At 46.3% G+C, this 13,615-nt stretch overlaps 1 protein-coding gene across 2 annotated transcripts in view; it reads right to left on the reverse strand.

Annotated features, from left to right (window-relative positions):
- Nucleotides 1–1,193: 1,193 nt before the first annotated feature.
- glrbb (glycine receptor, beta b) overlaps nucleotides 1,194–13,615 on the reverse strand; it is a 26,404-nt gene continuing 13,982 nt past the window's right edge. The window contains exons 7-10 of one of the 2 annotated variants that reach the window (XM_076288202.1): nucleotides 12,571–12,723; nucleotides 9,111–9,400; nucleotides 8,770–8,772; nucleotides 1,194–1,490 (exon numbers count right to left, since the gene is read on the reverse strand). In XM_076288202.1, the coding sequence (XP_076144317.1) occupies nucleotides 1,194–1,490; nucleotides 8,770–8,772; nucleotides 9,111–9,400; nucleotides 12,571–12,723 (743 nt within the window). The remainder of the gene's footprint in view (nucleotides 1,491–8,769; nucleotides 8,773–9,110; nucleotides 9,401–12,570; nucleotides 12,724–13,615) is intronic. The other variant, XM_076288203.1, reaches the window with a different exon arrangement.

Below are 13,615 nucleotides of genomic sequence, written 5' to 3' on the forward strand. Positions count from 1 at the left end.
TCACACAACTGCACAAGGCAAGCATTTGCAATAGGCATCCTTTTTTATTGAGATAAATATAGAAGTTCACATTGTGAGTATAAATGCATAGAAATATACACAACATGGCTTGGATTGGATGGCATTTCATCAGCGTGTTGTTTTATTTATCGTAAGGAGAAAGCCACAGAGAGAGATAGAGACGTGATGGCAGGAGTGAGAAGGCTTTAGGTCTTCTTGGCCTTGTAAACTCTACAAACACAGCGGAGAGGTCTGGATTTGCTCGGTCGGTGGCTGGCTGGCTCGCCAAAAGGCACCGGAGCATAGGAGGGTCTGGCAGGAGGGGAGCTGGACGCGTGTCTGGCAGGAGGGCGGCTGACCGGAGCATACGCGGGTCTGGCAGGAGGGGAGCTGACCAGATCATACGCATGTCTGGCAGGAGGGGAGCTGGCGTGGGAGATCATCAAAAGACACAGTTCTAAAGTGGCAGTGAGTGACACCATCCCTCAGGACTACAACATCAACCCCATTCAAGTCAGGTACAGGAGCCGAACCAAATAGAAAATGCCCCCCAAGCCCCTTTAGCATCTCATATAGCATTTAATAATGTCTTCTCATATATAATTTAATATTTCCTAGCATGCATGATAATAATATAATGTTTGATTTTTTTAATATGTTGTGCTAATGTGAACAAAATAGCAAAACATATATTTATATATAGCATATTAATTTATTTCCTATATGCAAATAATTTATTTTCAAGCTCCCCAAACCATAATATTTAGAGGCTAGCATGATTTCATGCCATGTATTTACAAAACCAAAGCACTGTTGCAGCATTAGCTCTTGTACGTGATGAGTTTTAGTTGGTTCTCTCTAAGTGCACAAGTGGAAGAGAAGAACTGCACTCATTTTGATGCCAAAGGGACAGAATGGCTTTGAATGGAAGACAGGAAGAGAGAGAAAAGATTAAGAAGAGAAAGAGCAAGAGAGAAAGAGAGAGCATGTGTAAATCTGAGCATGTGTGAAGTTTGTGTCTAGGTCTAACTGTGTGTATGTCTGCATCTACTCATGTCCACATGTAAGAGTGTGTAAATGCGTGTAAATATGCGTGTATACATGTTCATGGACATTTCACAGTGCCAAACAGACACAGGGTTTGGTGTGTGTGTGTGTGTGTGTGTGTGTGTGTGTGTGTGTGTGTGTGCTGCTCACAGATACACAGACCAGTAGATGACGTTAAAGAAGAGGAAAGTGAAAGGGAAGAGAGCTCGGGCGTAGAGGTCGACGCGTTTGGCAGCGGAGGGGATGACCGGTTTCGGCGGCGGTGGCTTCTTGTTGTTCTTGGTGGCTGTCTTGCCATGGCCACCGGCCGTCTCGATGGGCTTGCCGTAGCAGTCAAAGTTCGAGAGCTCAAAGTCGCGAGGTAGTGACCCCACGATGCTGAAGTCATTGGTGCGCAGGTCAGACTTAGAGGTGCAGACCTTCTTACACCTGGTCTCTGTCACCTGGGAGAGAGAGAGAGACAGAGAGAGAGAGAGTGTGGTCAGTTCTAAAGACAAGTGTAAACAATCAGCAATATGCATTGTGATCCAATCACAATTCACTTGCAGGGGTGGTCTGAGACACATTTGACCACATATCTTTTGCAGTGTAAATGCTAATGCGGTCTAATGCGTCGCGGGTAATGGGAGTTCTAATGATTGTGACGTTGGCAGCAACAGAATCTGGTCTGCAGACAGACAGCAGACAGTGGTCAGACATGTCTCTAGCTGTACACCTTGGACACATGTGTAAACAGCAATTTGTGTCGGCTAACCACTTGTGATCGCACCACTCAAGACACATTCTAAATAGTAAAAAGTAAACAGGCCCATATTTCTCCCATCCTCTCTAAACCAGCTGATTCAAATTAGCACAGATGAGCTAATTAATAAAAACACCTGTTTGAAGTGCACAAAGTGCATCTTGTGCTAATTTACCGTAGTAAGCAGATTTGTACACAATCCTTGTACTGTAGTTTTCTAACCTATACAAGGTGTTTCCAAACAAATATCTGATTTTGTTTTACGGGATCTTTTAAATGCTGTCATCCAGGCAAAATATATCTAGGATATGAGGACAAAAAGTCCAAACATGAACCTTCTCTGTTATAGCCTAACTTACTCTCAGAGTTGGATAACCCACTACACCCCATAGGAAAGCAACATTTGAAACAAAATCTCACCAGTTTCTCCTAGGGCACTGTTAGGTGAAATAAGGTGAGAAGAATACTGTAGATTAGGAAGAAAAAAAAGTATTTTTTTTTTAATTTTAAGTAGAGCTTTTTTTGTTGTCTGGATAAATTACACTTGCGGCAAGTTTTATTTGTAAGTGATTCGATTGTAGGCTATTTGTGTGTCCAGACATCACCAACCTAGCATTGGTTGCAGTGGCAACAACGTAGGTGACTCACTGTTTCAGAATGTTCAAAGAGGACAGTATATAGATGCAATGAATTGATCAATCAGTTCAGTACTCTTCAGCGCTTCAGCACTAGTGTAAGCATAGTTTCTAGCATTCTCCTCTCTCTGACGTTGCGTGTCACATTGTGAATGACGCAAAACATTTTGAAAACTTTTCCAATCCGACTTGAGAAGCCTGAACAGCTGGACTGAGACAGATCTGTAGAAATCCTACTGGAACAGAACGGCAGAAATCGGATTTCATTTCATGTGCAATCTGTCAATCTGGATACAGTCTGGATTTGCCAAAACCTGGGATTAGGACTGGCAGTCTGAACAAGGCACTGAACAAAGATAACACCTTTACACTGACATAATATGAGAGGGGATTTGTTACAACCCACAGAATCGCTTCCAGAAAAGGAACAGTTTGCTTTGTTAAAGGCACAAAAGAGTGAAACTATGTGTCTTCATTAACATGGTATGAGTGGTAACACTGGTTAGAGTGAAACGATGTGTCTTCATTAACATGGCATGAGTGGAGACCTGGACGCTGTGGTGTTGTGGTGTTGGACGCTGTAGTGTTGTGGTGTTGTGGTGTTGGACGCTGTGGTGTTGGACGCTGTGGTGTTGTGGTTCTGTGGTGTTGTGGTGTTGGACGCTGTGGTGTTGGGCGGTGTGGTGCTGGACGCTGTAGTGTTGTGATGTTGGGCGGTGTGGTGCTGCACGCTGTAGTGTTGTGGTGCTGTGGTGAAGTACACGTGGTGAGCTCTGGTGGACGGAGCTGGAGCTGTCCCAGACCCTTGTGGATCAGGACATTGTTCAGATGGATGGCGCCCGACCCAGTTCTGCCACCATGCAGGGCCGGATAAGCCCTGGGCCCGGTCCAGGAAGCAGACATGATCTGGAGGGGACCCGGGGACCCAAAGCCGCTTAGACAGCCGGCAGGACGCAGGTGGACAGAGAGAAGCAGCAGCATCTCTCTCTCTCCTCTCTGTCTCACTCAATCACTCTCTCTCTCTCTCTTTCTCTCCTTCTCTCTCTTTCTCACTCCATCTCTCTCTCACCATCTGTCTTTGACTCAGTGGTTGCTCCTAGTTGTCTCTCTCTCTCTCCTTCTCTCTGTCTCACTTCATCTCTCTCTCTCCTTCTCTCTCTGACTCACTCCATCACTCTCTCTCTCTCCTCTCTCTGACTCACTCTCTCTCTCCTCTCTCTGTCTCTCTCTCTGGAATGAGAATGGATAGAAGAAACTATGTGAGAGGACGAGGACGAGTGCATATGCGAGGTGGGGGACGAGGAGGAAGGGGAGGAGGGCAAGAAAAAGGATTTTTATTGGACACTGTACAGTGCATTGTAGGCTGTATACTGTACAATATTGTAAACAAATCGTATGGCCCTGAACATTGTGCTTTTATTTGTTTACAGTTCTGACTGCTCAATAGATTTGGACTGGTTGCAAGTTCATATCAACAAAGAACAAGAATCAAAGGACAAGTTTGCGAGATGAAGCGTACTGTAAAAATAGGGGTACAAGGAGGAGGAAGAACAAAAAAATGTAAAGAGCATAGCAAAGTACTTGGGGGTGCAAAGTACTTGATCTCATTCTGCTGCCGTGTAGTGAGTATTATTACAACATTGCATGGAGGTCTAAAGACCACTTATATAATTTATTCATAGAATTATTAATAATTTACCGAAATAAACTGAATCAAAGTGCATGTCCTGTCTTACCTCGGACTGCATTCTGCAAGAAATCGTAACGGCAAAAATGTTACGACGAACTCACATGGCCATACTGGAAGAACTGTGTCGCACTGGTGATGAAGTTGTTAGCAGAGTACGGCATTCGCGTCATACGCTTGCTTAGCTGTCCGTCAAACATAAATAAGCCAATGGGAATGCACCCAAGGAAATCCCAACCCCCAGACACGTTTGTGTCAAAACTGCAATCAAAAAGTCAGGGAGTGCAAACGAGAAAGCTGGAATCGAATCAAAGAAAACAGCATCAAACAAAACTGAGAAAGAGGCAAAGACAAATATTTTACACGGTTACCCAAATGATTTCATTGCAATCTTATCGTATTTTTTAATTGAGTTTAATTTTTTTTTTTTTTGACACAAAATTGATTCCATAGGCATGGTCTTATCCATTTGCAAAGCAGGACGGCAGCTTTTAGACTGCAGTTCATAAAGAGACTCTTGGCTGGGCCCACGGATGTGGCATGGAGTCTTGTGAGCTGCTCAATCCTAAGAACTTCAAAGGTTTGGGGATGGACAAGTCCCTTTTCTTGATGGCATCTCATGGAGTGGATGTTTCTGGTTTGCCCCCTTTCTACCGGAGTCTTTTCAGAATCTGGGCCCTGTTCAATGTGCAAAGGCAAGGGTCAGTATAACTCCCTATACTGGCTTTTGCAAGAGCCTGTGATTGGGGGTGCGCGTTTGGACGTTTCCTCAGATGGATTACCTGCAATCGAGAAGATGATTCCCTGGGGTTGAGGTCTTGTCGGGTGGTGTCACAACTCCTAGAGTGATACCTGCACCACAGGTGAGATCAAGCTACTAAAAGGCTACTGCACAGGGGTGCTGTGCCCTGATGAGCATGATTTCTTTCCCGGGCTTGTGCTCTCATCCAATTTGGAGGAGAGTGCATTTGTTTTCTTCATCCAAGGAGGCGATATCACTTTTTTATGTTATTACTGGGAAGCAGTTATATCATGCCTGTGTGAAAGTGTTTAACAAAATATGCTTAACTAACAGGGTTGACACACCGTGGCACACTGTTCTTGAACTGAGCCCAGATATAAGACCAGAATGAAGAGCACTTTATAAACCACCATTAGCCAAAAGAGTGGGTGATTTACAGTGGAGAATACTTCATGGGGCTGTGGCTGTCAATTCTTTTGTTTCAGTTTTAAATCCAAGTGTTGGTCAGGAATGTAGTTTTTGTTTTCAAAGAGAAATTTTTTTTCATGCTTTCTCACTGTGTGTTAGACTGAGGCCTTTGTTCCTTATTCTGCAGCACTTGTTTAGTGGATTTGGTGCAGAGTTCTCCCCTGAGGTTTTTATTCTTGGTTTTAAGTACACAAGACACAGGCAGAATGAATGCAAATTACTGAATTTTATTTTAGGGCAGGCCAAGATGGCCATCTATGTCAGCCGGAGAAATAATGTGGATCAAATGCCTGGCGATGATGTCACAGTCTTTTCAGCTTTAGTCAAAGCTAGAGTATTGGTTGATTTCCATTTTTATGAGATGATGCAGGACCTTGAGACTTTTGTAGACTGTTGGTGTTGTAAACGAGTGTTGTGTACAGTCAAAGTTGCACTTTGAACATCTGTAGATGTTTTTATTTTTATTTATTTATTTATTTATTTTTGTTTGTTGGGGCCTCTGCTTTTTAAATACTTTGTTCATTATTGATTGATTGAAGTTTTGTGCTGTTGTGCATTGCAATAAAGTACAATTTAAAATCTCTCTCCTTCTCTCTCTGACTCACTCCATCTCTCTCTCTCTCCCCTTCTCTCTCTGTCTCACTCCATCTCTCTCTCTCCTTCTCTCTCTGTCTCACTCCATCTCTCTCTCCTCCTCTCTCTCGTCTCCCTCACCTCAATCTGTCTCTCTCCATCTTTCTATGACTTTTCTTTCTTTTTCTTCCTCTCCGTCTGTCCCTTGTCTGTCTCCTTTGTTTATGTGTATCTCTCCTCCTGTCCCTCTCTCCCTCCCTCCTTCTCTCCTTCCCTCCCTCTGACTGACCCCCCGCACTCTGTTTTGGGTACAGGCTATGTGCAGGGGAGCGGAAGAGGGGCAATTACATCGATTTCATCGCTGTGCCCCAGCAGACAGGGGCATCCTGGTGGGGGCCGCCGACCTGCACTGCACGCTTATCCCCCCCCCCACCCCACCCCCAGTGAAAACAGAGGAGGCGCTCGGCTCTGAGAACAGCGACTTCCATCTCTGACTCAGATCCGACACGCATACAGAAGCCGGCAGAATCACTGAGATGGAGAGAGAGAGAGAGAGAGGCAGAATGTTGGCCCTATTGTGTCTACACATCTACATCTCTCTCTCTCTTTTCTCTTATCTATCCATTCTTCTCTCTCTCTCTCGCTCTCTCAGACTCTCATTCTCTCTTCTCTCTTGAGACATCTCCATGAGCTGAGAGCTCCTGCTTCTTCCTGACTAACTGTGTGTGTGTGTGTGTGTGTGTGTTTGTCTAATGGTGGCCTGCCAAGCTAGTCTGCTCCATTTGATTTAGATTCAAAGGTGTCTGCAGGAGCAAAAGGTCTCCTACTGCACAGCTGTCAGGAACAACACATCCCTCTACTCTGTTTGGCACACACACGCAGGCACGCACACACACGCACACATGCATGCACGCATGCACACACACACACACACATACACACACGGCGCACGCACACACACACATGCACACACACGCACACACACACACACACATCCATAAGACGTAATGTCGTACATATCTGACGGAGCTTGCCTCCATCATGAATGTGCTGCTATGTGGCAGGAAGGGTACAACCTCTTTAAGGATCTCTGCTAATTTGTCCACATTGAGTTTGGGACCTTGAGCATGGGAGACAGCACAGCACAGCGCTGTGTGTGTGTGTGTGTGTGTGTGTGTGTGTGTGTGTGTAATGGAGACCTTGAGCATGTGTGATGTGTGAGGGTCTCGCTCTGCTTGCTCCCTAGGATCACCGTGGTGAGAGGTCAAAGGTCAAAGGTCAAAAGGTCAGTTTGCTGGTGCTATTTACTGGTATCACTGGAGAGCACTGCTAATTCCCATAGACAGTAAAAGAAATGGACGAACAGACTCCGTCGTTTTCAATGGGAGGGCACTGAGTCAAATAGAACGATTTTTCAGTTGGTCCCCCCAGTACTGCGCAGACTCACACTTAACTTCGTGACGTTAGCCATCGAACTGAATCTTGTAACTCATATGATAGATACACAGAAATTCTTCTCACACTTCCTTCGCCTTCAAAGTCATCAAAGTTAAACATTTATTTATGTATTATCATCCTCACCAAGTCGAGTTAATGTTGAAGCTACCACACATGATCATCTTCAAAAACAGTCATGCTAAAACAAAACAAAGTTATAGCCTTGAAGCTAATCTTCTTTCCACTTTTCCGACCTACGGTCAATCCATCGAAAACCTCTGAAATGATTAGTGCCCTTTTTAAAAAAAATTAGGTTTACTTTTTTATTATTATTAGGTTCCCTCTGTGTAATGCTTTACCTTAACATACTGTCGTGTATGCTAGGTTTTGCTTATGAGTTACCGTCAGACAGTAAGGTGGACTGAGCTTCTTATCCAAACAATACGGTTATCTCCCTACGGCGCGAAAGAGAGATTACGTCAAAGCTAGCTTCCCTCCAACCGAACAAGCTAACCGTTCTTCTTATGGGTAACCAACGTTACGGACGAGGTAGTGGAGTCTGTTTTGCCTTTGTAGTGTTTATGTGGATTACACAGAAGCTACAATATTGGCACAGGATATATGTTATATGAAGTTATGGTATTTCAAAAAAATCCTACAATGAATAGACTTCTATGGGAGTTAGCAGAGAGGTGGGCCCTCCAGCCTACGTCGATTCTTCTACTTCCGGGAATTCGCCTGCCCCCTTTGCTAATTCCCCACTGGTGTCCACCATCCCAGCCATCCCCCACTAGTGTCCACTGAGGTCACACAACACACACAAGGTCACCTGGTGTCCACTGAGGTCACATCACACACACAAGGTCACCTGCGATTAAGCCATAAAACCACCTGCTTTCTCGCTTGCATTTAGTTTCTGATTAACACGAATGAAAAAATTATTTTTGCTCCTCTGGTCTCGGAGAGTGAGCGAGCGCTAATTATGTCCTAATCACATCGTACACCTGTTTACATGTGCCCTCCTGTTCCCCTCCCGCCCAGCTGTCAATCACACGGCGACTCTGCTGATTTCCTCCTCAGTGGCGCGCATGCAGATCAGACCCGGGAAAACAGCAACATGCAAACTAATCTCTCAGCCCTCCTTGGCCAGGCTTTGCATTCAAATTGGATTGGATTTGTAAACTCCCATAATGCACTGCACCGAGGGGGATACTTAACTGTCAATCATCACTCATCAGTCAATTGGAAGAATCCCTCAAGGTACCCTGATGTTCACACTCAGACACTCACTGGGTTGAATCAATTATCATACATTACTACAAGGAAACAGGATGTATGTGAATATATCTTCAACTGACAGCAATGCCTCAGTAACGGCAGGGTTACAGCGCATGTTTTGAAATAATGACTTAGTTACTGATTATCTGTTGACTGTAACCTGCTGTCCCGCATTTGAATGCATGTGTGCAAAGATTGAGAGAGAGAATTGAAAGATAGAGGATGTGTACAGTATGTGTGGTGTGTGTGTGTGTGAGATAGATAGAGAGAGAGAGAGAGACTCATATGTAGGGTGCTGACGTGTATGGGTGTGTGAGAGTGTGTGTGTGTGTGTGTACGTGTGAGAGTGTGTGTGTGTGTGTGTCTGTGTAGGGGTGTGAGAGAGTGTGTGTGTATGTGTGTGTGTGTATGTATGGGTGTGTGAGAGTGTGCGTGTGTTTGTGTGTGTGTGTGTGTGTGTGTGTGTGTGTGTGTGTGTGTATTAATCTGTAGCAATCTCACCTGTAGGGTGCTGACGTGGATAGGGGTTCCTCCGGTGCCATTGACGGTGTTGTTCTTGGTGGGGGTCTTTCCTGCTGCCTTCTCCTTGCTGGCCATCTTGGCCTTCTCGGCCTCGATGCGCTTGGGGCTGTTGAGCATGACCTGCACCACCGCGTACTCCACCAGCGAGGCAAAACCAAACAGCAGGCAGGCGATCAGCCAGATGTCGATGGCCTTCACATATGACACCTTGGGCAGCTCCGAGGCCAGAGACGTGCACTCCGACGACAGCGACAGCACCGACAGGATCCCTGTGGACAGACGCAGGGGACATGGGAGAGACCAGGGGAGAGACCAGGGGACAGGGGAGAGAACAGGGGAGAGGGGAGAGACCAGGGGACAGGGGAGAGAACAGGGGACAGGGGAGAGACCAGGGGAGAGACCAGGGGACATGGGAGAGACCAGGGGACAGGGGAGAGACCAGGGGAGAGGGGAGAGACCAGGGGACAGGGGAGAGACCAGGGGACAGGGGAGAGAACAGGGGAGAGGGGAGAGACCAGGGGACAGGGGAGAGAACAGGGGACAGGGGAGAGACCAGGGGAGAGACCAGGGGACATGGGAGAGACCAGGGGACAGGGGAGAGACCAGGGGACATGGGAGAGACCAGGGGACAGGGGAGAGACCAGGGGAGAGACCAGGGGAGAGAACAGGGGAGAGACCAGGGGACAGGGGAGAGACCAGGGGAGAGAACAGGGGACAGGGGAGAAGAACGTCAGCCAATGGGACAGCATATGGGGCACCATATGGGGCAATCTCGCTAGCTCTGGTTCTGTTCTGGCTGTGTTCTGGCTCTGGCCCAATGCAGAGTTAGGTTCCTAAAGGGTAGTGGTAAGGCGATGTTTACTCTGATGCTGAGGGTCATTACCAAGGGGCATGTGGAGATCTACAGTTATGTCCCGATCCCACACAGCCCTTCATCAACAAAGCTTGTCTGACATCCCTTCCTAATATATCTTTTGATTTTAGAGAAAACAGTTTTGGAATACAGTTTTGCTGTGTGGCTTGAAACAGGGGAAATGTAAATAAAAAGATTCAATTCTCTTATGATAATGTAGAGTAATGGTGTTGATGAGAATGCGGATGGTCATGATTGAAATGAATGTCCTAAAGCATCTATGCATTCCTGCCCATGTTGTTCTTTGGTCAGCAATGCATACATGATTGAACTGCACATTTCCAGAACAGCAAAAGGATGCGAAACACATTAGCCCATGCATGAAGGACCCTCGACAAACAGACACACAAGGTCAGCTCTCTGCCATCAAGCCTACCTTTCCCAAGAGGAACCGAGGTAGAACAAATAAATAAAGAAAGGGAGAGAGAGAGCCAGAGAGGTTATGTGTGTGTGTGTGTGTGTGCGTGTGTGTGTGTGTGTGTGTGTCTATGTGTGTGTGTGTGTGTGTGTCTGTCTGTGTGTGTGTTTGTGTGTGTGTGTATGTGTCTGTGTGTGTGTGTGTGTGTCTATGTGTGTGTGTGTGTGTGTGTGTGTGTCTGTCTGTGTGTGTGTTTGTGTTGGTGTGCGTGTATGTGTCTGTGTGTAAGTTTGTGTGTGTGTGTGTATGTGTGAGTGTGTGTGTGTGTCTATGCGTGTGTGTGTGTGTGTGTGTCTGTCTGTGTGTGTGTTGGTGTGTGTGTATGTGTGTGTGTGTGTGAGTGTGTGTGTGTGTGTATGTGTGAGTCTGTGTGTGTGTGTGTGTGTGTCTGTCTGTGTGTGTGTTGGTGTGTGTGTGTGTGTATGTGTGTGTATGTGTGAGTGTGTGTGTGTGTGTGTATGTGTGAGTCTGTGTGTGTGTGTGTGTGTCTGTCTGTGTGTGTTTGTGTGTGTGTTGGTGTGTGTGTATGTGTCTGTGTGTGTGTATGTGTGAGTCTGTGTGTGTGTGTGAAGACAGGAATACAGAAAAAGAAGTAGTATGGACAGATGGAGAAGAGAGTAAAAAACAGTTTTAGATAAAAGATAAAGAGAAACATTTTGTACCCAACCATGAACAAAAAAAAAACAAAAAAACATTATTTTAAAACATTCTATTTTTATTCTGAGGTTGATTCCAAGCTTATTTTCCACATCACATAACACCAAGCGCAGTCCTCCTGGAGGCCTAGATGCACATGACTCCTAACCTTAGTAAACCCTAGAAGGACTCAGGGTCCGTAATCCTGCTTTGATAGTGAGTAAGCTGTGCTGTTCTACATAAGCCACAGGCAGGTACAGGTACTAGCGGCTGGGCTCCGGCTCTTTGTTTGCAGATGCTCGGTAATGTAAGAGGCTTTACTGATCAAACACAATAAGAGGGTAAGAAACGTGAAAACAAACAAGGACACATATGGAATCACACACACATTCACATACACACCCTCCAAGGTATACTCACTCATGTGCACATTGATTTGCGCACACATTTACGCACACACACACACACACCTCTATGCATAGTCACTCTGATAACATATAAACAACAAATACACCTCTCTCTCTCTCTCTCTCTTCAAATTTACTTTACTCTAATCCACACACACACACACACACACACACACACAGAGAGAGAGAGGCACACGCAGACACACTCACACACAAATGCACACATCTGACAGAAAGTCAGTGGTGAGAAATGCTGACCTTAGGCAGTGCCATGGAGTGTGATGGTATGAGATGGCCTTCAGGGAGGTCACACACCCAGTGAGACACACACCACTTCACGGAGGACACACAGGGGAGGGGGATGGAGCAGTTGCCGTGACAACGCCTCCCCCCCTGCTGTCACATCTGCAGACGTCAGGGTGGAGGTTGGGTGGTGCAGGGGAGAGAGTGGGACGTTTGTGTGGGATGGGTTGCAGGGTGGAGGTTGAGTGATGGAGGATGTGAGTGGGAGGTTTGTGTGGGATGGGTTGCAGGGTGGAGGTTGAGTGATGGAGGATGTGAGTGGGAGGTTTGTGTGGGAGGGGTTGCAGGGTGGAGGTTGAGTGATGAGGATGTGGGTGGGACTGGCTGCTGTCTGAGTGATGATGGTGGAGTGGGGGGTTGTGTGTGGTTCGGCGTGATTGTTGGTGTGTTGATGTGGGGTGCTGCATGATGCATATGGGTGTTTGTGTGTGTGTGTGTGTATGTGTGTTTGTTTGTGTGTGTGTGTGTGTTTGTGTGCATGTGTGTGTATGTGTGTATGTGTGTGTGTATGTATGTGTGTGCGTGTGTGTGTATGTGTGTGTGTGTGTATGTGTGTGTGTGTGTGTGTGTGTGTGCGTGTGTGTGTGTGCGTGTGTGTGTGTGTATGTATGTGTGTATGTGTGTGTGTGTGTGTGTGCATGCATGTGTATGTGTGTGTGTGTGTGTGCATGTGTATGTGTGTGTGCATGTGTGTATGTATGTGTGTATATGTGTGTGTGTGTATGTGTGTGTGTTGTCGTCTCTGTGGAGTGTGGGCAGTACCCAGGGGCACGCGGGCAGCACTGGCGTCGGGGTTGATCCAGAATGAGAGCCAGGACAGTACAACGATGAGCAGGGTGGGCGCGTACACGCCCATCATGTAGAAGCCCACCTGCCGACGCAGCGTAAAGATCACCTCCACGCAGGTGTAGTAACCTAGGAGACAGAACACACAAACAATAAGTATAGTAACCGAGGAGACAGAACGCACCAACAATAGGTGTAGTAACCTAGGAGACAGAACGCACAAACAATATTACTACAGTACGGACTTGTATTCCTTAGCCAAATGTTCATAGCTTAACAAGAGCAAGGCAGAGCTTGAAGGAATGAGGCTTCTGTGTTGCTCATGCTTATGTTCGGTGTGCCTATGTGTGTGTTTGTGTGTGTGTGTGTGTGTGTGTGTGTGTGTGTGTGCGTGTTTGTGTGTGTTGGTGTGTGCCTATGTATGTGTGTGCATGTGTGTGTGTGTGTGTGTATGTGTGTGTGCGTGTGCGTGCACACGCTTCATTGACAGATCTGCTCCAGCTGTCTGTGCTGACACTAATTGGCCCCTTTATAAGTCCCACACTGCATCTGTTGATCTGGAAACTCAATCCAGTGTCACCTGTTCAGCAAGGCCCAATACATTGTGCACTCCATCTCTTAGCTCAGAAACAGCCCATTACTAAAGTGTCACCCTTCACACACACTGCAAACACACAGCACACATGCCATAAAGATGGCTCACTTTAGCCAAGATAGCCCTCATTATTTTGAGAAGATGACATCAATAAGCCCTGACGGAAATGCTATGCATTGAGCTAACATCATTGTTTGTATCTAAAAATATCCCCACATCTGAGCTTCTATCCTGTTTAGCAGGCAGGGAGACAGACAGTGAGTGTGTGTGTGTGTGTTTAGCAGGCAGAGAGACAGACAGTGAGTGTGTGTGTGTGTGTTTAGCAGGCAGAGAGACAGACAGGCACAGCTACTGCATCAATGCTGGCAGGAAGTGAGTGTCTATACTAAATATTCTCTTTTGGCACTTAAACAAGCCGCCTGTAGT

This window comes from Alosa pseudoharengus, unplaced genomic scaffold, assembly GCF_046254945.1.
Source record: "Alosa pseudoharengus isolate Yale_2024_CS ecotype anadromous, Long Island Sound unplaced genomic scaffold, YU_APseudo_1.1 YU_APseudo_1.1_scf_16, whole genome shotgun sequence".
NCBI lineage: Eukaryota > Metazoa > Chordata > Actinopteri > Clupeiformes > Clupeidae > Alosa > Alosa pseudoharengus.